At 41.7% G+C, this 25050-nt stretch overlaps 1 protein-coding gene across 7 annotated transcripts in view; it reads right to left on the bottom strand.

Moving 5' to 3' along the window:
* HIVEP1 (HIVEP zinc finger 1) overlaps positions 1–25050 on the bottom strand; it is a 130489-nt gene that overhangs the window by 38334 nt on the left and 67105 nt on the right. For all 7 annotated transcript variants that reach the window (XM_052772690.1, XM_052772775.1, XM_052772338.1 and 4 more), the window contains one exon: positions 19678–19731. In XM_052772690.1, the coding sequence (XP_052628650.1) occupies positions 19678–19731 (54 nt within the window). The remainder of the gene's footprint in view (positions 1–19677; positions 19732–25050) is intronic.

A 25050-nucleotide genomic window follows, 5' to 3' on the forward strand; every position in this document is an offset into this window, starting at 1 on the left:
CTTTTGCACTTGTTTAAAAATTCAAATCATTATAGCAGGAAAATGAAGAACCAAGACACAAATCCGTTTTCATGTCGTGTTTGTCACTTTTTCTATCTATATGTTGCAGTAGTCAAGGAATGAAGACAACTTCCTCATGGTTATATTTGTAAGTAGATTTATCATGGAAACGGCACAACCACCCACACCATCTGTCAAATACTGTATTTCAGAGCTCCAATTACTGAACTTCAGTAGCATTTCAGATGAGCATCTACTGTGGATGAATAAAATCAGTCACACTTAAATGATTTTCTATTTGTGCATCATGAATAAACAAAATAAACTAAATTTGAATTATTTCATTACTAGCTATACTTGTTGCTGATTTTAAGCAGGTATGCATGTGGAGTTTCAGGGGTGTACTGAAGAGCAAATGAATTGGAGTATTATTCAGCAGAATAATTCTGTAGCAAGTACTTACATTTGTACAGAGTCCAATTTCCTCTATAACAAAAAATACATATAGACTGAATTTCAGTGTTGATACTTACAAGCTTATTTTTTTTATAGATACCTGATGTTATACACCTTTGTTTACCTCAACAGTGTGATATTTAATCTGTTAGTTAATTATTTCATTTTTTTTTACTTCCTCCCTAACGTACACTCAGTCATAGCCACTGCCTCAGCTAGCACCCCTGGTCATGCAGAGGAAGCCAAATATTAAATGGATGTAAATCCATTTTCTTAAGCTTTTACAACTCATTCATTAGGCTGCTAGCCAAACCTATATTTGTCTGATTGCCAATATTCAAAGCAAAGGAAGAATCTGATGTGACTAGAGGGCTGATGTCTCTGAAAAGGTTCAGCTGCATGCACATTTTTGGGAAGCAGTACTGAGTAACTCCATGTAGTATGTTTTACCTGCACAGGGTTACCCAGGAGCAGAGGTTTATGTGCACTTCTAGGTAAAGAACAACCTTAAGACAACGTATAGAGGGACAAAATTCTCACAGTCAACTTCACAAGGAGGTAAGAGGAGAAAGATCAGACCTCCCAGTACCCATCAACCCTACGGCCCCCTCTGAGTGGCACAAAGACTATCCTCTTGCAGAAACACCAGCTGGCTTCTGTACCGCGGTGGGAGGAAAGCCAACGCATATTGTGCATCTGCAAGAGATACTGGAGCTGATGAATCCAGGGTGAAATTCCTGCTCCATGTAAAGGACATCCAGGCAATGCCAAAAGCTTGTCTGGCAGAAGAGAATGCAAAGCGACCAGTATGAAAAGAAAGGCAAGAAGATGTTACGTTTTCTCCGTGCCAGGGTCTAACCCAACCGGGATTCGTGCTAACGCTAGATACTTGGAAGTTCAAAATCTCGTTTACAACTCGATGCCAACTTAATGTACACATATATTCATTTAGGGTGAATGGATATTGAGGAGATTTCCCTGCAGACTGGAAGATTAAAGACTACACAGCACACATAAATGTGGAAATGTGCAAATGTGGAAGTTCTGCAGAACCTGACCTATTCTCCTCTCAGCCCTACTAGAGGAAGTTTAACTGTGAGGAGTAAGAGACTGTTCTGTCACATTCAGCAGTCCCATGAAAGAGACGCCTAAATCCCTTGCCAGAGCTACTGGCTCCAAATCCTAGTTACGGGGACTTCGTGCTCCTCTTGTGCATCCAGAAAGAAATTTCTGCAGTAATCGTTCACTTAACCTTTAAACAAACTTTGCATTTATTGCTTTATCACCAAAACCTATTCTTTATTAGACTGGATTTAACATATTCAAAGCTGAGCAGTCTTCCATCACAAAGTTTTGTACTTTCCATTGCTTCACAATTAAACGAGTGGCTTACACTAATAAGTTATCATCAGTGTTATTAATGGTGATTTCTTTAAAATTCATAGTCTACTGCAACTGTTTTTTCTTCAATAACACCAAAAACAATTTTACACAAATCAAGGAGAAAATAACAAGGCAATTACATAAAAGGGTGCTTTTAGCCATGGTTTCATGATCTCTCTGAAGCATGGCCACGTTAATTGAGCATAAGTAATTTGGTTCCTTTTATGCACACACTGCAGCTTTTGTCCCGTCACAATCACGCCTCCACACTGATCATACTGCTGGTGTTTGTACCGGAGCGCTACGGGAAGAGCTGGGCAGATTACACATAGCTAGGAAGGTACGAGCGCCAGGAATTGCGAACATGCACGCAGACAAACATACACAAAAAAGACTAAGGTGTTCTATACTGCAGTAATTGAACGATCAAATGATGCGCTGCTTCCTGATGCCTCAGAATATTAAATAACTACTATTCCTGGGTTTCAACCATACAGTGCAGAGGAACAAGCATACTCAACCTGCATCATGCTAGCGAACTGGAAACCAACACAGCTGAAAGATGTAATGTGGCTTCCGAAAGCCTAAAAAGGTATCTCTAATCTACCAATCAAGCAATTAAAAATATGAATTAATTATGAATATAAGATCAGAATTTTCCATAACCTATTTACTGCTTTACTTTTTAAAAATGTTGTTCAACACACGCCAAACCATAAAAATTGTTCAGGAAATTGAAAAGGAAAGAAAAAAGAATAAACAAAGGCAAGTTATGTATTGCATTACATAGGGAATAGTCATTTTCTTTAGTCTTCACAACCATTAATTTTGCTGCTTCTACACGAATAAAATTCCAGTCTACAGAAATCATGAGAACTAGTTTCTTATTTGTATTTCTGACTCATCTTTTGTGATTCCAGAGATGGAGTCACAGGTTTGCTTCAGCGTACCTACCTATAAAATCCTGTAAAATGTACATTCTTGAAAATGGTTTTACAAGGCTTAACAACAGCTAAAGTCCTCTGCTCCACTTTACTCCTGGATAATTTAGAAATCCTTATTATTAATGGAAATATTCACCTCATGTTTGCTAACAATCAGATCTCTAGCATATTTGGGGGAAAAAGGAATCCCTGACAACTTCATTTCACTTATTTTTAGCTTTTTGTTCCTTTTGTATAAGTCTTCTTTTTGTGTTCCCAGTTTATGTTGAAGATACTCCATCACATGTTTGTTAATCTACAGCTACATGCTTACACAAAGATCAACTGCATCAATATTTCCAGAGGCAACAACACAACTGCCGGCAAGCGTCAGTCCCAGAATGCGAAACAGACTTTCAGAGCTACAAACTTTTAGGATCGTGATAACTCGCCAGGGCTGTGTACTCACATCAACAAGCTGACACTGAACGAAGAGAACGTGAAAGCATCCTCGTGGGGTGGGGGGTTGGGGGGGGGAAGCTGATCTGCATTTCTTTCTCTCCCTGCCACTCCACGTGCTCTGCTCACCTCCCGCTGCAATCACAAAGCCCTTCTCATCGTTCGGTGGTAATTCCCCTTTTTCTCAGGTGGTGTTGAGAAGTGCTGTCACCTCCATCAGATGTCTAAAAAGTATCTTCTTCATAAGCTGTATTACACCAAATAGGATTAAGTTACCCAGCCCGAGAGAAGAGGTAAGAGTGCCGTTGTGCTCTGTGCCTCACTTTTCACATCCCACGGACACCGGAGGATCTCTTTCGCGCTTTGCCTGGTTGGCTATGTTCTGCTTTGCTATCAAGATTCTCTGTTTAATTCTTTTGCTTTGGTATGAACTCTGCACTCAAAACATGACAAGAAAAACTGATGTTTCTAAACATGACTGTTCACATGTAATCTCTCTGCTGCACTTTGCTCTGTGCACAGGAAATTGAGCAAAAGAACACAAGTGTGATGGTGTAGATAGCAATCTGGCAGAGTAACTCATGCAGCAAATAAAGGAAAGGTGTAAGTGATCTGATTTTTCTTCCAAAGCATTTACTGGTGAATTAGACAGTGTCTTGACAAAATGATCTCAACGGTTTTGTTTAAGTAACTTCCAGAACTGCCTGTCTCAAAGCCTACACGTTATTATAACACCCACACTTTCTCTCCCTTCTAATAGAGCTACATGCTTGCACTTATAAAAAGAGGAAGCGAATAAGAAGGAAGCAAAGCAAGGCAGCAAGCTCCCTTCTCCCTTCATGCTACCCTGTGCAACACAGAGCAAGCAACCACTACCTGCCCCTACAGTCCAATGAACGGCACAATTTTCATCTCATGAGCTCACTTCATGTTGCAGAATTTCAAAAATCATTGTAGGCTTCCATACAGAGACCAGATTTTCACATCTTAAGTGCCTAAACTTTAGCTCCTAAATCTGTACTCCAGCTCCCAGGGCACTGCAAGTAAGATCAAGCCTCTTCTGAAAGTGTTCAAATACTAACTGATGTCTTAAACTTACAGCTAAAAGGTTACTCTGACACATAACAATGGTAGCGATCCAAAGATGGAAGAGTTTTCAAAAAGAAAGAGAGACCATTACTAAAGATCTTATTCTGATTAAAGCTACGCTTCCTGGTGTCTTTAGATATTCAAAATATTCCTAGTCTTGACATCTGATACTTATTTTATTTTGATTTCACTGAAACTATCAAAAGCACTCATGAATCACCCCACTGGGTCTGTTTCCATGAATAAGAACATGATTACGAGATAAAGAAATAAGTCTTGCCGGCAAATGCGAGGCCACCAGAACTTACATTAAACACAGCAGGGCATAACTAAACTTTCATTTTTTATTAAATTACCCCTTTAGTTTCATACTACCTCCTACACGTTAAGTACAGCCATAAGTATTTTTCCTAAAATTACAGTTTTTCCAAAATCTTGGTTACATAAACCACACATACAACTATAGAAATGTTCACAGTCAACAGAAAGTTTTTAACAAGATTAACCCCAAGCGCTGTGCTTAACTTTAAGCACAAATAGAGAGGATTTTAAAGTCAAACACCAACAATTTTAATAGTCTTATTTCAGATGCCTAACTTCAGCCTTCTTGAGATGGCCACAGGGTGGTCACTCCCCATTTCAGAGGTCAGGAAGCAAGCCAAAGAACCTGGGGCACTCCAAGTCAGCAGCGATATTTGAAAACCTCTGGCAGTAGGCTTAATCTGTGCTTAAGAGCTTTTATTGCTGAGGACACCAGTTCAAACATATACAGAGTGGACTCTTAAAAACCACTTGATCTGTACGTAAAGCACAATTTGACATTAATTACTTAAAAAGACGGGGGGAGCTCTGACATTCAAAGGCTAAACCAGTCTGATAGGGATTGGATCAAGTGTTCATCTATGCCAACATTTGTGCTTATGTTCATGTCAGCAAATACAGGACCATTCCATAAGGTGTGGATGAAGAAAGTATGGTTTCATGATTTCATACTGCCAGTAAACATATGACTATTTTTCTTGGTTTTTTTAACAGACAACGCTAAGCTCTGGGTTGATATGTGACCCATCAAAGGTATGGTATTGGCTGTCAGCAAGAGAGAGGTTCCCCAATCCTCTTTTAAGGGTCATTTCACACCAGGTTTTCATACTGGAATGACTATTTTATTAGCATAATTTCTCATCATTAACCAAAAGAGAAAAAATCCTACTAAGACAAGCTCCAGGAAAGGTGCAGCTATGTTAATATGTGGTACTAGCACTCACTTGAGTAGTGCCATTAACCTAAATGACAGCATACATTTTTGTAAAGTCAAATTAAATTTTAATGCTCTCTACCATCACACCCTGGTAGGCCCATAAAATCAGTGTATCTCAAGTTCATGTATTAAAGGTAATTGTAGAGAAAATGTATGTTGATATATACACCAAGGAATCATACCAGTACCTCTACCACTAAGTAAGTTTCCCGAATTAAAAAATTAGTATTTCATAACATCACAAGCTAATTCAAGTGGGAAGGGACCTCAGCAAGCCTCTAGTCCAACCTCCTGCTCAAATAAGGGCAAGCTATGGGATCAGACCAGGGTCCTTAGGGCTTTGTCCAGCCAGGTCTTGGAAACCTCCAAGGAGAGTCTAGACAGCCTCTGTGAGCAACATCTTCCATGGCGTGACTGCCCTCAGGGGGAACAAGCCAGTCCGTGCCTCCTCCTCTTTCAGCTTATTCCTATTGCCTCTCATCCACCCTCCCGCCATCCTCCACTGTGAAGAGCCTGACTCCACCTTCACGATACCCCCCCAAACCACCTCTTCTCAAGGCTGAATGAGCCCCGGTCCCTCAGCCTCTCCGCACAGGACAAGTGCTCCAGCCCTGATGGCTGTGCTCTCCCAACGCTGAACTCGCTCCAGGTTTTTGATGTTCCTCCTGTACTGGGGGGCCCGAAACTGGACACAGCAGGTAGACATGGCGAGTAGGGGAGGACAATCCCGTCCCTTGATCTCCTGGTTGTGCTCTCATTCCTACAGCCCAGGACGTGCCCCCCCCGCCGGTGCCAGGCGTGCTGCTGGCTCCTGCCCAGCTGGCTGCCCCCCACACCCCCAGGGCCTTGCTGCAGAGCTGCTGCTCCCCGGTCCGTCCGTCCGTCCGTCCGTTGGTCAGTCCCCAGCCCGTCTCCCTGCAGGGGCTCCTCCTGCCCAGGTGCAGGGCTTTGCATTTGTACCTGTTGAAACCAGACTTACTACTCCACTGGTTGTCCACCAGCCCAGACCTTAACACCCTAACGTGGATACAAGAATATAGTGGCAGACAGTGTCAAAAGCCTTCTTAAAGTCAAGGTAAAAAAATGACATCTACCGCTCTCCCCTTGTCCCCAAATGTAGTCACTTTATAATAGAAGCCATTTTATCATAGTCATTTTATCACAGTTTCCATCCATTTCCATTGTTATGAGATCGGAATACATAAAGCTGAAGGTCTGCAAAGTACTTCTGCACATGTTTATACCCGATAGACTGTTTGCATGCTTCTATACGTCTTCATCTTATTAAATCACCTGGATCAGAATACAGACCAATAATACACTCCCTGGCTACCTGGGCAATAGCATCCCCCAGGAATCTTGCTTTTCTGTTTTTCTTGTTGCTTAATTCCTTTCCCCATTTGCAACTTCCACCACCAAACAAATCACATTAGTAAATTCTGTGCACACTTCATCTCACTGATGACAAAGCTAACAGGCACCTCAGCAAAAACAATGCAATCTAAAACCATTCAGTTTGCTCCACAGGATGCTTTGGCATCACCACAGATGTGGCTGCACTGCTTTATATCTAAATCTAATCATATGCAATTTATAGGTTTTCAACTAAATACCTTCCAAGAAGTACCCATATTGCTGGCTCCCAAAAGTGAGCAATCATTAAGAACAGGCAAAAATTTAATAACGTTTGGTACAAATGGTGAATTTTAAACTACACAATCTACTTTTTCCACTAACTTTATATTAGCAGGAGTGGATTACCACTTTGAAGGTAACACTGGGGAAAGGAAGAAGTATTGCTTGCCTTTGAGTAACATTTTCCTGAAAGAATAGGCCTGCCTATAGCCTGAGAGAGACAAGAGCTGGTGTGGTAGTGAGCAAGAGGCTCCTCAGACCCCACGTCTCAGCACCTCTCTCACCGGTGTTTGAGTTGCAAAGATGCACTAAAGCTGAAAGGGCAGAATAACTTCCTGGACTCACCAAAGCTAGGGTAAAGAGATACAGAAATGATTAACTCGTTAGTTCGAAACATAAAAGGTTCTTCCCAAGAATCAAGAATACATACAACCTAGTAAGTGAAATACAGCAAATGATAGGTTTAAAGGTGCAGCCACAAAGGCATACTCTGGGCTACTCCTCACACAGTAGATGAAATACCGTGGCACCGTTAGCGAGGGCAGAGCGGATTAGCTTTATAAATTGTGCAATAACATTTTAGCATAACATAAGCGAGACACCTTTGCCCCGAGGCACACACCTTGGACTTATCAGGAAGCTCCCCTGTGATACACTTTCATCCCAGACGTGAGAGCCTGCCAAATCTTGTTTGGCCTTGGGACAGGTAAAGAGTAAATGACAAGTTGCAGTCTGGGGCTGTCTTTCTGACAGCATCTTTTCATGTCATTGCTACTCACGTCAAGATAACCTCGATGGCGAGACTTCTGATGGGGTGTAAGGACATAACTACCCTATGCTAATGAGACCAAGAAAGATCTTCTTCGTGAGAGTTTGGTCTCATTTTGTGCATTTAGCTTGTTGGCTTGAGTGAAGAAAGTAACGACCGGCAGATTTTTAGCTGCAAAAACAGCATGCTTGATGAGGAAGACCTTGAAGATCAAACAGCAATAAACATCTGACCACTGAGGTAACACTAGAGCCTCAGCTGAGAAATGCCAACATCCATATGTGAACAGGAATCAAATGCAACATTTCAGCACATCTGAAAATCTCTGACCAAAGTGAAATGGATATTTTTTTCCCAAAAAAGAGTTAATTTCCTGCCCAGCATGAAACATACAGAATGAAACATGACATTTGATACTGATTGAGATTTCCCACTACTATGTGTATAAGAAACCAGCAGAGACTGAACCACTGTAAAGTTCCACAGGACTTGAGCATTTCATTGAAAGACAGAAGAAAGGCAACACAAGAATAGCAAATGCCGACCACGCAAACTACAGTTAATGCCTAACTACTCACACAAAATGTCAATATATGAACATTCAGCAAAAGTGTATAGTACAGTTTTTTAAACACACTCAAAAAAAAAAATATTTACTATATTATGTAGCTCTATAGAATTTATCTACTGGCTCTGCATTACAGCCATTTAACAACACTACATTTCTAATCTATGCAGAAGCCTTAATACTAAACCAATTAAACTAATCATTGCTTAAGTACTGTTAAGATAAAGCACGTTGACTATGAGCAGGTGCAGAGACATTATGACAGCTAACATCACCAGCCATCCCAGCCCGAGTTCTTCTTCCTCACTGGGTACTCCAAAGATATGAAAAAAGACAGGATGCCTCCCCAAAGACAAATTAATGAGCTCCCCATCGAAGCCTAATCAGAAAACCAGTTCCACCCAGTTATCCATGTAAGAATAAAACTGTTTAAACATAACCAGTTAGAGAAAGTATATTGCCAGAAATTAACTAAAATACCTCAGGGACATCTGGAAATCTTCATTGAACATCAGGCAATGTTGTGAAGAGTTTCACATTAAATCACCTGTTTGCAATTTAAGGATTATCGGTTTTTACTGGAAAATTAGGATTTGGCTAGTAAATCATTAGAACAACTTCTACCCCTAACACACAGAAGAAGAAAGGCCATTAAAATGGAATTATAGAATGGCTCACGAAACAGCAACCAGTTTAAGGGTTATCAGCAACAAGCAACTGCTATCTGGTCAGATAAGATACTGAATATAAAATCCCTAAACACGAGTCTGAGGGGAAAAAACCAGAAATTAAAGGAACAAGTTGTTAACTAAACTCTCTTTACATATAATGATGTTCAAACAGAACAAGCTCCTTAGTCATATTCTCTGCATCTCTTTAATTTAATCTTCCATTTGAAAAGCAGGGATCAAATGGAGCAATTTCCATACTGCCTGTATGGAACTGAAGAGAAAGGAAGAGCAGCAAAGAGCTTAGACCTAACAACCGTACTATTTAAAAATAGAGAAAGGAATAGGAGCTCTAGCAAAGTGAGTAGGAAAAGCCTTACAAAGCAGGTCTGTCTTTTAGGACTAAACGGTGCTGTGAACATCACTAAAGCCGGAGAAGTTGATTTGATGGAAATCTAGACACCAGGAACGTCCTAACCATGCAAGTTCGGTCTGGTGTGCTAGAGGTGGGAAGGATGATCTCCCCCCAGGTTTGCTTTGGCATCAGTGGGAGACCCCACTGAGCTACTCTCAGCTTTTTTCCCATCCTCGCCTGCCCTTTTCCACAGTTGTCCACAGTCTCTTTTTTCTCCCTCTCACACAAACACACATGCACCTTTTTAGGAGATTCCTATGAAAGACTCCATCCAGGTCAGCCTATAGCATATAACTACCAGAGAGTGGCACACTGTATCTAAGCCACCATCCATTTATATGTTATATTTTCCCTTTAGAAGGAGGCCAAAGGAAATTAACGACTCCCTGAGCTAAAAGAGTATCTGGAAAGTATGAAAAAAAATACTCATTACTCATATGCAAGGCAGACTTACAAGGAAGCTAACAAGTGAAAAAAATCTTGCGTTTCTACAACTGGCTTGCTCCCAGCTCACATCAGCTAAAATTAGCAACCTATTGCATTTACTACACGCGCGTAGGTATGCCTCTTGAATTAGCTAGTTTGTTAGCTCAGCAGCCTCCCAGCACAAAAACAAGCTTGTTCTGGCCTCAGATTTTAGGAACTTGCAAGAAATCCATCTATGCACTAAAGCAGGGTCAAGCTCAAAATGTTATTGCGTCTGAAAACATAGCCACTGATTTAACAACGCACTGTACCATGATTAGGAATAGCCACTTTCCATTTACTATCTGGAAAATGCTTTTTCAACAATTATTTTACAAAGTTAATTTGTATGACGTCCCTTTGAAAACGATACTTGCAGGTTGGAATCTCTTTTGCTGAACTGTCACTCAAAAAATTTGCTATACTTGTCAGGAAAAGTCAAAATACTATTACTTTAATATCCTATTAATGCTTTAACCAAGTTCTCATAATAGCTCCAAAGGATGAAATGTTCAATTTAAAACTGTAAATCTGTTTGTCTGCCTGTCAAAACAATACCAGCTCTTGCTGTGTCTAGCACCAGGAGTGGATTTACCAAGCAGATTTCAGCTGCTAGTAGTCTAAACTAAATGTACTAACCAAAGAAAATTAAAATAGAAATAACAGTTACAGACATTGACTCACAACCCAGAAGGTTTACAGGAGGCAGAAAACTTCCCTGGGTTAAGCCCATATTCTAACATCATTTCTCAGAGCAAAGAGCATGAAAACATCTCCACTTTTATCAGTTTTCCCCCACCGGTAAAACGAGGACATTAAAATGTACTTAACTATTGAAGACGAAAGCAATGAAAAATGACGTTAAATGATTGGTATCAGAGACTATTCCCACTCCCACGGAAGTCAGGAGAGTTTTCTCACTGTCCTTCATCGGCACAGAACGCTGCATTGAATGTGCCTGAAGACAGAAAGGACCTTTCAAGTTGTCATTGTTGTTATTAGCAGCATGCAATGTTCCCTCAATGTGAAAACACCAGAGATTTTAATAGATAGGACTTTATGAAAATGTGAGATCTTGTGTGACATGAGCTACAGACACGAATAGTTCCTGCATTAAGCCAATCACAGCTGTCTGAGCTGCTGTAAATATTTTAGGAAGATAATTCAGTCTTGATTTAAAGCCTTATAGTTTGACGTACACAGAACAATTTAAATAAATTACCTCTCAGACACACGTATGACATATTTTAATGTAGATACAATCACTTTATGAAATCAGACATCAGGAAAACGCACAACTGAATTGCATGAAATACCATTGCTAGCTTGTACTTTTGAACATTTGGAAAGTGAAAGGCAGGTAGCTCTGGTGTGCGTCAACAGAAAAATAAAAAGGCAAGCTAATCCTCTCGCTAACATTAAGTAGCAAACAGGACACAACTGTAACTTGCAACTTTTGAAGATTATATACTTCCATTTAGAGTCACTGTATTTCTAGCCCATATGGTTGCTGAAGATAAGGATGGAAAGATTAAAAGAATCAAACGAAACTTTGGATCTTGGTTACATGTCTTGCCTAAAAAGTAAGGCACAGTTTCCTACGAATACAGAATGGAAAGAAAATGTTTTGGACTAATGACAGTACATGGGTACCACAGCAGCAAAGACTCCAGAAAGCTCACATGCTTGCAAACCTACAGGAAAAATTCAGGGAAACATCTGTGGAGGATGAGGTCACTCTAAGCTGGTGAATCAAAACGCTTAAATTGTTTAGCATCACATTTCCAGAGTTTTGTTTGATCTCTCCCCTTCTTGTTCAATTTCCTATTTCCCTTGAACGAAAGAACACAGTTTTGACCCCAGCTGCCGACCTAGGGAGCAGGGTGCATCCCCAGCACGCAGCGCTCCCACTTGCTTCTTGGCAGGGAATGCTGCAGCGGCAGGGAGCGGGATGGGGACTGCCTGCCGGGAGGGGAGAGGAGGGAAGGGACCTGGCTGCTCCTTTGGGGCCAGATGGTGGGCCGATGAGAGTCGTCTGTAAGCTGGGACGTGGCAACATATGAAGGGCATCAGTCTTCAAGGTAAGACGTATGCAATGTTTTCTTTACCTACAGAGAATGCTGGTATATTTATAATAATGCATTTAAAACTCCCTCTACAATTTTGTCAATAACATGCATTCATTTAACAAGAGGGATGATAAGGTAGGGAGGGTTTGGAAGGACTCCGAAGATACAAAATATGTCTACCACGAATCTGCAGCAGAACCTACGTTTCTGAAATAAAGTCTCATGTTTCCTTTTATAATGACAAACTTCCTCACCCAAATCTCAGTGCCGTTCAACTTACTAGAAAAATAATATTCCGGTTAAAAAAACAGCAGATGGGCAAACAAGGTAAAGGGCATTTAATTTCAGTTGCCTCTCCTCCATGCCAACACACTACTCTGAAGGGACTGCAAGTGTGGGAGGGGAACATATGTGCATGTGGATTGTGCATCTCGGAGAATATTTGCTACTGGAACGTAATTTCTCCTTTCTTTACTCTTTCTTTCCATGATCGCTCAAATGTACATTCACATGATGGGTGGTTCCACACAGCTATACGTGGACCTAAGCAAGCGAACGGAGAGTCTTACAGTCCTGCATGCAAACAGTGACTATAGAGCCACTCCACCAAATGCTGTGTCAACCTTAAGGATTCAGAGACAGATCAGCACCCACCGAAAGCGCAGATGGAGGCCTTGGGTAGTCCCATGACAGAGGCTGGAAATAAAGGTATTTTTCAACAGCACCCCAGAAGTTGCTTGGACCTTGCTGGAGTCCAGACCAGGGCTTTGAATGGTTCTGTCTTGGTGGTTTCTCAGTAAATACTGACAGAGCCTGCTGCCATTTAAGCAACCACTGATTGAGTCAGACAGAACTCTTGGACCTGCCAACAATGTTTCTGCATCTCAGGATGCAAATGAAGAGGGCACTACTAATATCGAAGCATGAGACTCTGGAAAGAGAACTGATCTGGGTGAAATTCTGATACTGTCTTAGAGACAAACTTGTGGTACCTCTGGAGGAGAACTCTATCATCAAGATAGATCTGTCACAACGTTTGGACTTCTGAAGAAGTGAGAGCAACTTAGAAATCCATCTTCACAGACCAAGAAGTAAACAGCTATGCTGAGGATCTGAAACTGAGGACGCAGGAGAACACACAGTTTCATCTTCAAATTCCACATGCAGCATCTCCAGCCGCAAGCAAGAATCTGAAAAAGCCCTTTAAGGAATGTTGAAATGATGGAGCGAGAAAGTATAGTAACTTGGTTGATAGGCAAATGACAGACTCATCGACAGGTGCTAAATAGACCGTAACAGTTTAAGGACAGACCTGATCCCTTCAACTCAAGGGAGTACTCCGAAATGAGTACTCTATCAGAATTGGTAAACCGGAGGGGACCAACATAATACACTGATGTGAAACTTAACTGACAGCTCATTCCTTTCTGCGATTTATGACACCGTCTTTTCTGGGGGTGAGGTCAGGAGTGCTGTAACGAGAACATGGATCCTCCTGGACCTTGAAGGAAACGTAGTGTTCAAGAGGTAAATCTTCCCATGCTTTGTCTGAGTAAAGTCAGCTGCAGTTGTTGAGGCAGCAGGTAATACAAAGCCTCTGATCCCTAATAAGATAGGTTGAAAACAGGCTTCTCCTTGAAGCTAGAGAGAGATACCTGCCAGTCCTGGGAAGAGATCAGGAGGGGAGACTGGCAGATGCCTGCATGCCATTAGAGGGACTGGAAGTCTGAGTTCAGGATGGATTTGTTATATTGCATACAGCTTGCAGTAACAATCAGTAAACTTGTTTAAAATTTTACTTATTGAAGAAATAGGTACAAACAGTCTACCCATCTCCCCCTCTCCTGCATGTGCTGGTTTTGGCTGGGATAGAGATAATTTTCTTCATAGTAGCTAGTATGAGGCTGTGTTTTGGATTTGTGCTGGAAATAGCGTTGATAATACAGAGATGTTTTTGTTACTGCTGAGCAGTGCTTACACAGTGTCAAGGCCTTTTCTGCTCCTCACCCCACCCCACCAGCGAGTAGGCTGGGGGGGCACAAGGAGTTGGGATGGGACACAGCTGGGACAGCTGATCCCAGCTGACCCAAGGGGTATCCCAGACCGTATAATGTCATGCTCAGTATATAAAGCTGGGGGAAGAAGGAGGAAGGGGGGGATGTTCGGAGTGATGGTGTTTGTCTTCCCAAGTCACCGTTAGGCGTGATGGAGCCCTGCTTTCCTGGAGGTGGGCTCAACACCTGCCTGCCCATGGGAAGTGGTGAAGGAATTCCTTGTTTTGCTTTGCTTGCGTGCGTGGCTTTTGCTTTACCTATTAAGCTGTATCTCAACCCATGCGTTCCTTACTTTTAGCCTTCTGATTCTCTCCCCCATCCCGCTGCGGGAGGGTGTGCGAGCGGCTGTGTGGTGCTTAGTTGCCGACTGGGGTTAAACCACGACTCTGCAGAAAGTCAAAAACTTGATCAGACAAGAACAGGAGCTTATTCAGAGGGATGAATTCACACCTGACAAACAACCATGACAGTCTGGAAGTCTAAACTACAATGCGGCTGAGGAACACCTGCGTGTCCCCAGACCATCCCAGACCACTGTATACTCTGAGGACACGGCAATTGCCATGACTGAGAAGTAGAACAAGGAAATCCATCTTCCATCTGAAAGAGCCATTTGTCATTGACCCTTTTGGCTGCGACATGGCAAGAAGCAGTTATCTGAAACAATGTGTTTTAGTCCAGAATAGTACTCCTAACAGCCAGAGAGACCCCAGGATCGGTGTGCAATGCAGAGTACACATCAGGCTATGAGATGGCTCTTTTGTGGATCTGCCATCTGTTTCATGGCAAATCTTGGTGTTGCTGGAGTTTGTCACCAACTTTAGTTCCCTGAACAGTTTCAGAAGCAGAGATAGAGATTTAGGTGGCAGTCTTAGCATCACTGGTGCCAAGTATGGAGATAACCAAGTTAGTTCCACTAGTCCTAAAGGATGCAACGACGGTGTTGGTGGAGCTGGTGCACCTAGGACCCAGACTGCCGTGACGGGCAGAGAACTGCTGCAATGGATAAAGAAGAAAACAAATGCTTACAGCGCTTCATATTGGCCTTCAGTGGCTGAACTGGTTCTGGGGATGACCAAATCAGAAGCCGCTGTGGTAATCACAAGGATCTGAGAGGACTTGACTTTACCAGTCTGGAAGGGAGAAGACAGAGAGACTTTCTTGGGATGGCTTTCTTAGGAGGATGGCCAGCGGTAGATCAAAGATAAAGCAGTCGGATTCGGCTGACTGCTTTCCAGCCCACGATACCCACTGGGTCCCACATCAGAGAAAGCTTTCACCGCCTTCTCAAGGAGAAATTTTCTGTAGTTCAAGCTCACCATCCTTTCCAGGTTTTAAAGAACGTCACGTGGAGCGCTCGCTGGGAGCGAGACCTTCTCTGTCACACTAACATAACCCTGTACATGTGTCAGAAGATGAAATTCAACCCACAAAGTAGGGGCACACTCAGGGTGTAAAACAGCCTTGGGAGATATCATCAAAGCCAAAGAGAAGCACAGCTTCTATTGAAAATTCTTAGCAGCAACTGGGCAGGTGAGAGAAAGTGAAGTGACACAAGAATTATCCACCTCACACACTCACTGAGCGGGAAGGTGAGCATGGCCCCTAACGAACATGTTTCTGGTCTCGAGTGGCAGGCCATTTGAATATCCATAATCTGAATGTGTTTGTGGACTGTCACTCAAAAAATAAAAAAGTAGGTCTTCCAGTTGCAACTTTATACTAAATAACCAAAGTCCTCAGACTTGAAAACTATGTCTGTTCATTTACTGTCTCCTCTGTGTTTAAGAGACTCCTATTCCAATTTGCACTTAATTGGATTACTACCGCTAATGGCAAAATGAAGTGTTAAATAAATTTAATTGACTACAAAAAGATGTAACTTAAATCCCACACATGTATAAAGTTACGACTGATCAGTGCAGAATGCTAGTCAGCAGAAACCCAGCATGATTAAACTTATGAAAAATACCCCCCTGCAAATATGCTGTGCCACTGACAGCTCCGCTACTGACAGAGCAGTAGTTAACTTATGATAAATTCCACAAAATTACATTCCCTATTCATTTCAGATAGGAAATAAACAAATCTAAAGTGATCTAGATGAACTGAAAGACAAAATAAATTAACAAAGAGGAAAAATATATAACCATACTTCACGTGAATCTGTATACTCTGGACTGTGATTTAAAACAACTTATGTGAACATGTGCACATTTTTGTTTATTTGTTTAGATCAAACCATGGATTTTCTTTTTTTCAGTGGCCTTCAGACTCTAAAGCTTCAAATAAATCCTTTTGTTTACTTCATTATTACCAAGAAATCTATCTATTCAGACTTTTAAGAAACTAAAAAAATGGCAGAGGACGTTTTTCATTTGAAAAGAAGAGAGTAACCTTATTACCTCAGTTATCTCTGTAACAATTTTCTATGTAAAAATTTCTTTTTCAATTGCCAGCCGTATGCATTTAGGTTAGAAGCCAAAAATTAAGCAATGATCTCTCTGTTTCTGAGATGCTGAAAGCTGGGTGCTACCACCATGTAAATCTTTGCAACCCCATCCTTTTCAGAGTACATCATTAAGTGTACACTAGAGAATTTCTCCTCCTTTGTGCAAAGATGTTACTGGGCCACATGTGAGAACAAATGCCTGAAAGCAGAGGTTAGCTCATCTTTAGCTTGAACATGTCCATCACAAAAAGTAATGCAGACCAACATTACTTCTGCAAGACCAACATTACTTCTGCAAGACCAACAGCAACATGAGCAGCCAGCTATACTTTACATGCCAAGTTTTTTATGTTTGGATGACAATACCGCTTATCTACGATCCACTAAACAAAAATACGTAAAAACTATTTAGCAGGAGGTCTAGTCTGTTGAAAAGTCTCTGTAAATGTTTGAAGGACTGCTATTACCATCTAGCCACTTTTTTTTTTTTTCTCTTCCACCTTTTACAAATACGTAGAGCAACATCACAGTCCTGGTGCCCATATGAGACAGTTTGTATCAAAACTTCCCTTGAAAACTAAACCAGTCACGAGTTTGGAGAAAAGAAAGCTGAGCAAGATATGGACAAGATTTATAAAATCATGAAGGCAGTGGATAAGGTGACTGTAGAACTGCTATTTAACAAATCACAATGCTTGAACTGGGGGACACCCCCTGAACATTGAAGAAAAATTGGAAATTGAGAAAAAAAATATAAAATAATACACTTTTTAATGTGATTGGTAGTGAACTTCTGCAGTTTGCTGCCAGAGAATGCTGGATGCAGACAGCATTTAATCAAAAGGATTAATGGATAACAGCTCCATAAATGTCTAGATACTAACGGGACAAGGCAGACATCCCTAATCCAATGTCTGTGGACAGCATGAGGGGAACGGACTAAAGAAAGTGGCCAGGCTTATGTTCTGTCCTTAAACAGTACGTCCTATGGCCTCTGTTGGAGGCCAAATGCTGGGCCAGAAGGACCCTGCTGAGATCCGCTTGGGTATTTCTTCTGTTCTCTAATCTTCAAAAAGTTTTGAAGTTCATTGTTTCAAAAGATAATAAACTTTGATTCCAGGACAGAGCATCAACAATTTACAACACTCTTCACAGATGTGTCACAGGCCAGAAGGACAGCTCACTACCATGAAAGGCGAATGCCTACCCAGAACAACACGAAGCACTGACACAGGGTACCGTTAGAGGAAAATATCTCACACCAAATCCAGCAGCCCAAGAGAAGTGAGGCTGCTGCTGCTCCATGCCCCCAGGTCCAACCAGTAGCAAGGCTGAAAATGTTTTCCCAACAGGGACATGCACACAGAGCACCTATATACACCATATATATACACATATATATGGCCAGACATACAGATCCCAGACAGACACTCTGAGCATCCATACCAACACTAACCACCTCATCCTGCTCCCTGGTCCGGCTGAGCAGGACAGAGGTCCATTAATGGGAATATATCTACATCTCCAAGCTGGACCCCATCAGCAGCTGGGCTCAGAAACTCAGCCTGCCCAGTAGCTGCCCCTGGATCCCAGTCTGCCCAGTTGCTGCCACCTGGACATACAAGCTCTTGAGGCTGCCGCCCCACTCCAGCTGCTGGTACAGACCATTGCACATGCTGGCAGAGCTGTCCAGGACTCCCCTGTTCCCAATAGCCACCCCCCTGTGCTCTCACCCCTACAGACACGCAGCTGCTCTCATACCCAGAGGTGGCCCGTAACGACCTCCAAACCCATCCTGGACCCCAGCCCACTTTACCTACTCACTGGCTCCTCTGGCATGATCTTTGCTAGCAATCACGCCCACACTCGCTCCAGTTGCTGCACCACAGACACACTCACAGAGTAAAGAGCCCCTCACTGGAGAACAGCTGAAGGTGGAGTTCAGTAAGGAGACAGGACAGACTGTGCTGGTCAGGAGCAGAACACGGCCTGACAAGCATCCTGGCCAGCCCCTGCTAGCATGCAAACAGACCCTTTTTTTCAGTTATCCCTCTGCTTTGTTCCTTTCCATATCGCCTAAATCCCTCACTTGGTCCACCTTCAGTTCATCTCCTAGACATTCCATACTCAGTCCCGTGCAATCCCCAAAAGCTTTTCCCCTGCATCCCCTACGGTGTCCCACACCCCCAGCTAGGAATGCTGTTAGTCCGAAAAGTGACCACGAGCTGCTCCCCATCGCTCGTGGTGATGGGTTTCACACCTGGACACTGGGGCTGAGGCTCTGCGGGGACAGCCCTGGGAGGGGACCGGACAGGATCTCCCTTCCTCCGAGTCCTTAATTTGGGTTTCTGCCGGCCCCCGTGCTCCTCTGGGCTTGTGGAGATGGACCTGTCGCAGCTCTCCCGTGACAGGCTCAGTAGTAGCCCGGCAAAGTGTCATTTGGGCTCCCCGCCGCAGTGCCTCTCTGGGCATCTCCGCGGGCGGGCAGGTGAGCTCCATCACACAACCCAACAGGTACCACTGCAGCCAGCCAGCCTTGAAATGCAACGACTTTCCACCAGCTTTCTAAGCTCTAACACACAGATTTAATCTGTCACAGGTCATCTGTTTCTTAAAATAACCTGCGATGATCAATCCCCCTTCAGCATCTGTTAGAAATCATCACATATTGCTTGCCATAAACCAAATATGGTTATTAATGATTAGGTAAATCATACCACGATCCAACGGTTAGCACAGGCTGCAGTCAATAACTTGTGCACATCCCTAACGTTACAGCTTCAGCAGTCTCATCAAGGTCAAGGCAGCTACTCAAGCGGTTAAAACAAAGCCTTTGTGTCTCAGCAAAATTGGGGTGTTACAGACACAGCCGCTGATCTGCAGACAGACACGCCTGGGGCCTCATCCGGCACCCAGCCCAGCGGAGTCTTTTCACTGATGCAGGAAGGCTCTGGTTCAGCCTCAAGAATCGCAATGCTTTTTTTTCTATTTCATTTTCTGGGTTTGTTTATTACCTCTCTGTTGGTCTTCTGTTCCATTAAGTTGTTTTTGTGCTTCTTCAATTTTGTCTGCAAGAAAGAGAAGTCATTATTAAAATACATATATAAAAACCCAAGATTTTCGAAAGTAATTTACTGAAATCTGTCTTGAACTATCTGTTTATATTTAGGAGTGATACCACTCACACATAAATATGTGGTACATTATGAGTAATACAGCCATATAAAATTTTATCATGTTTTACCAGCAAGGCTATTGACATGTTAAATTACACGGAACTGCAGAAAGAAAAGCACTGGCACTGGATCTGCAGTCAACGGCTAATCCCGCGTAGTTTCGTACCACCTATAATAATTTATGCAGTCGGGGGACTCTTTGGAATAGATATTATGGTGCATTACAGAGTATTTTAATACGTTTTTGAAAAATGCTGCTAGAACAAGACAATGCAGCACTAAACACGGCGCTAGAAACAGCAAACAGGATTTGCTACGTGAAGCGATGGAGCCAATACTGTCACACGGGAGTAGCGGGGGGTGAGCGGTAGCCCCATGCTTATTCCTCTGTGAAACTACCCAAAATTCCCACACACGCAGCAGGAGCAAAAAGCAGCCTCGAGTCTTTACTCTCGCCTCGTTCTTCACAGATCGCCTGCTGCCCCCCAAACACATCGGTATCGGGAAGGGAACGGCGTTTCTGCTGCTGCTGCGCCGGAGATCCCGCGGGAATGGGGGGACCTCGTTCTGCACGTGTGTGCGTTTGCACGTGCAGAGCAAGAAGCAAGAAAAGGGGCAACTGGAATGAATAAAAACTTGAGACCGAGTTCTTTTTGGTAGCAAACAGTCCTCTGAGTGGCTTCAGGGTAAGAGGTTGTGTTGGTAGGAAGCAGCAGCACTGGGAGAGGCTGAGCTCCACATCAAACTATGGCCTGAATGACCAAGATCTGAGCTTGGAACATGGCTTTCAGATATAATTGGTTTTTTTCCAAAATACCTGTGAAAGCTTTTCTTGGTTTTTTTCTTTCTTTTTTTTTTTTCTTTCTTTTTATATTCCCTTGGGAGGGGCAGTTTTTATAAATTAAATTGAAAGACTAGAACATAACTGCATTCATCCTAAACCTCTCCGACTCTACTGGTACAACTCAAGAAATACCAGACTTCATGGCTGCCATACATAGAAGGAGGAGGACAGCTCTGCAAAGTCCTCACCTCTTTCTTCACCGAAGTGGAGGCTGTTACTTGGTCTGACTTCTACTCACCGTACCTATACAACACCAGGTTTCTAGAAAATGGTCCTTTCTTCAACAGACTTTTAAATCAGTGGGTTTAAATGACTTCTCTAATATTTATGAGCTGAACCACTCAAGTAGGTTGGAACCATTTGTTCACAGATGAAGTCTGAAATTGTTTTCCAATTATTTTCTCAGTAAAACCAAAAAAATTATAAAACTGAAACAAACCCTCCTCGCAGGTTTTAAGACCGAGTTTTGTTCAGCTCACTCCAGTTCTGCATTTCTGCCTTTCAAAACTAGTACCGGGTTTCCTTTCTCACTAAAGCTCAATAATTTCTCTCCTGTACGTTGTCCCAGAGAATGCACTAAACCGTCTCACAAGGATGCTAACCAGGCAGACTCCCAGAGCCAGAGCAAATGAAGCTTCTAATGAGAAAGACTACCACCGCAATTTAAAAGCCAAACTTCTTCCTTCTTCCTCTGAGGTTAGTGAGACATACGTACATAATTAAAGGGAAGTTTTATACACAGTTTCTTTTGTACTGACTTACTGGCTGCTGAAGACAAACACAAGCAACTCAAAAAGAGAACAACCCTTCGCCAGCTCTTTACCAAGACTTGATATTAACATCTTCCTGGATTTCAGCTACAGCTGAAATACTGTATGTGTCTATACATTTTTGTATAGAAAGGGCTGTAAATAACAATTTCCAGCAAAACCAAGAGGAAACTTAAACAAAGCATCTTTCATATACATGTGCCACAAATGCTATTAGAGAAAAATGTATCTGACAATCTTATACTGTTTTCCCACAGCTTATTGCTTTACAGAAAGGTGATGGAATAAGCAACTTCTAAAGTTGCATGACAGCTGAAGAAATACATGAACACACAGCAAAAAAAAATAAACGTCAACAAATTAACCCTGTAAATGGAGCTGTAAGATTTACCAAAAAGCAACAAGCAATCAAAACCATAGATTGGCTATCAAACTCATTTCCACTCTGTTTAGAGATGTATCTAACGCACAAGATATGGTGTTTATCTCGAGAGGATGTAAAAGATTGGTCAACAAAATTTATTCTTAAGTACACAGACAACTGCCGTTTCATTATTAAAAGAATTATCTGCACATTTCACATAAATGCTACAAGAAATGTATGCATTTAAATTCACAATCATGCTATTTTATAGAGAAAAATTACTTAAGTATTTTGGAAGCATGTTACATTAGACTGACAGAAAGATTAAATGCTTTGATCTCCTTAGCTGAATTCTCTCTCCCTCATTAAAAAAAAAAAAAAAAAAAAAAAAAGAGTTCCTATCAGAAATTCCCAACCACTTCTTTGTCAGACTGTAATCCCAAACAAAGAACCACAGATAACAGAAATAATAACTAGGTAAACATGTGCTTGGTACACAGCCAGAAAGTCTCCTCTACACTTCCTGCATCTCCTCATATGTTTTCTCCAATGAGTTATAATTGTTGTGTACATGTCTTCATACCTACGGAGGTATCTCTGGGCCAAACAGTTGCAAGCATCATGAACACTGAAAAAATATCAGTGTTGGTTCTGGAAACTGAGAGCACCGATTGTGACCGTAAATGAGGCATGGATATTAACATGGGTCTACTTGCTAAACGTTTCATTGAGGACTACACCCTTGTAACGAGCCACATCCCACAGCTACCTGCTCTTGTGATTACACCGAAGCATGTTTAACAACATCATACAAAATTTGTGGCAGCTGCTTCCCAGTCTGCCACATTTTACAACTACAGATTCTATATGGGCGACTGCCTTACGAACCGCTGCGTTTCAGGCTGGAAGGAAGAACTGGGTTATTCCCAACCGCTGCTGCGGAGCAGGCGGGAAGAGCGGGCTGCGGACCCACCCCAGGGACACCGAAACGCAGCCTCCCTGGTTCTTCGGACAACTGGCACGCACGCCGACAATGACTTGCTAAATAACATCAAATTTGTATTATTATCCAGTCGTTTCCTTCTCCTTTGTCTCATTACATTAGCCGTATGTGAAACATTTTAAGGCAAGTTATTTCACATAATGTACAATATTCTTTCACAATTATATTATAGATTCTCTAACGGTACATACCTTTGAAAACTCTTCATAAGCAAAAATATATTACACAAAAATCAGCTGCAAAACCTAGGAGGAACTGAAAACTGTGAAGTCCACTATTAATTGCAAATAGTATTATCCGATCCAATACTCACTTGATATAGTATCATTTCAGATTTAAACCTGTGATACTGAAGATACTGTCTATTCCGAAAATTTTACAAAGGTAACATTTCTTTATCACTGGACTACTACTTACCTTTACTAGGATAAGAGAAAATAATTTAACTAATGGAAATTTCTAATACATGGCAGGCACAGCACCCTCTTTATTTCCCATAAAATGACAGAATAGTACCTATCTTGGATGACTGGATTATTGTAAGACCTATCCCAATGTCCCCAACCTTCGGCAGACAGACTTCTGGAGTAGCACACATCTAGAAGCAAATGGTGACGGTGACAGACACACTCTCATTTAAGACAGGACACTTCTCATTAAGTCCTTACTAGAGGGGGAAAAGCGGAGCAGCAATGAAAGAAGAAACCATCCTATACGCCGCTGTATAGAGAGGACACTCTACATGACAGCAGTGTCACAAGCCACGGAGGCAGCTCTTGGTTATCCCAGGCAGGTGCATACCACAAAAAAGCAAGGCACAGGTAACATCATATAATAGATGATATATTATAAATATATAGTTTTAGATATATATATATGTATATGTGTGCGTGTGTGTAAAATAAAATGAAACAACATGGGTGCAATGGCTTTTCTTACTCCTGTATTAAACCTTTTCGCGTTATTGTCCAATACCACTCTCCCAGCAGGTTATCTGCTGCATGGAAATATCATCAAATTCCTTGGGGTTTTAAATATATAATGTAACTGCGCTTTTTAAGAACGCGAGGAAGGAGATTGGCATGCAGTAATACACGCTTCTTGTTTTACACGCCTCCTGCTGTGATAGATCATTAAATGGATACCAACAGTCTGAGTTTGATATGGTGGTGCTGTGGTGGGTTTTTAAACGAAAAAATAAGGCAGATTTTTCAAAAGCTTTACATTCTCTATTTTTGATCTTCACTGAGAGATATAACCTCACAGATTTTAATTATACCACAAATAAAATGCAGTTTATAAAGATCTTTACGTGTTTTTTTTTAAAGGTACCAGCATATCAACATATACAAACCTGAACATGTTTACCTGTGTTAGAAATGCATTAGGAATTTTCAAGAAAAGCTTTAAAGGCCTTATTTGTATGGTCAGTTAAGGAAGAAAAATAAAGGTTTAGGAATTTCAGTAAGGAAAGCAGAAATACTGAACAGTATGAGGTTTGCAAAATATGAAACCAGTAACTTCTGACAGCAATTTAAGCTGGAGCAAAAGCAATCTTCCATTTGTGGGTTTTGTTTTTTTTTCATCTCTTTTTTGCTCACGACAGTCCCCATGCCAGTGTAATGAGATGACTTTGTCCTGCTGAACAAGGCACCCCGTACAGCGACAACACACAGAGGAATGAAGAAGCAGTCACTCAGGAGGACTGCTTTTAAGCCACCAGGAAAGCTTACATGGCAGTGGTGCCCGAGAAAGGTTCATTAGCTTATGCAAACCACCCAAACAGAAATATTTTTCGTTGTACATACTTGCATGTGCCTGTATCACTGTAAAAAGGGATTTTTTTGGCTTCTTGTTGAAGACGCAAAACTTCTGCTCTAAAAAAATAAAAAGAGCTTTTTTTTTTTTTAAATATCATGTACTCTGTTTATTTATCAGTGAAAAATTAGCAGATTTACACCATGTTGGATGCTAAGAACAGGCTACTTAATCAAAACTTTAAAAAATACAAGCTCCTATCTTTCCTCAAAGGCTAGGGCTGTATGTCCAAATATTTAACCAAAACAGCTGGAAGGAAAATGTTAGCATTTTTTTCCCTTCAGTTAAAGACAAGAACAATTCTCAGGCCTTATGCCTGAGTCATCCTAAAAATACCTCCTGCAAAACAGCTTCAGATGGCAACAGTTTTTCTTCTTGCTTTCTCAAAATCACACTCTCTCTTACCTTACTG

This window comes from Harpia harpyja, chromosome 1, assembly GCF_026419915.1.
Source record: "Harpia harpyja isolate bHarHar1 chromosome 1, bHarHar1 primary haplotype, whole genome shotgun sequence".
In the NCBI taxonomy this organism is placed as follows: domain Eukaryota; kingdom Metazoa; phylum Chordata; class Aves; order Accipitriformes; family Accipitridae; genus Harpia; species Harpia harpyja.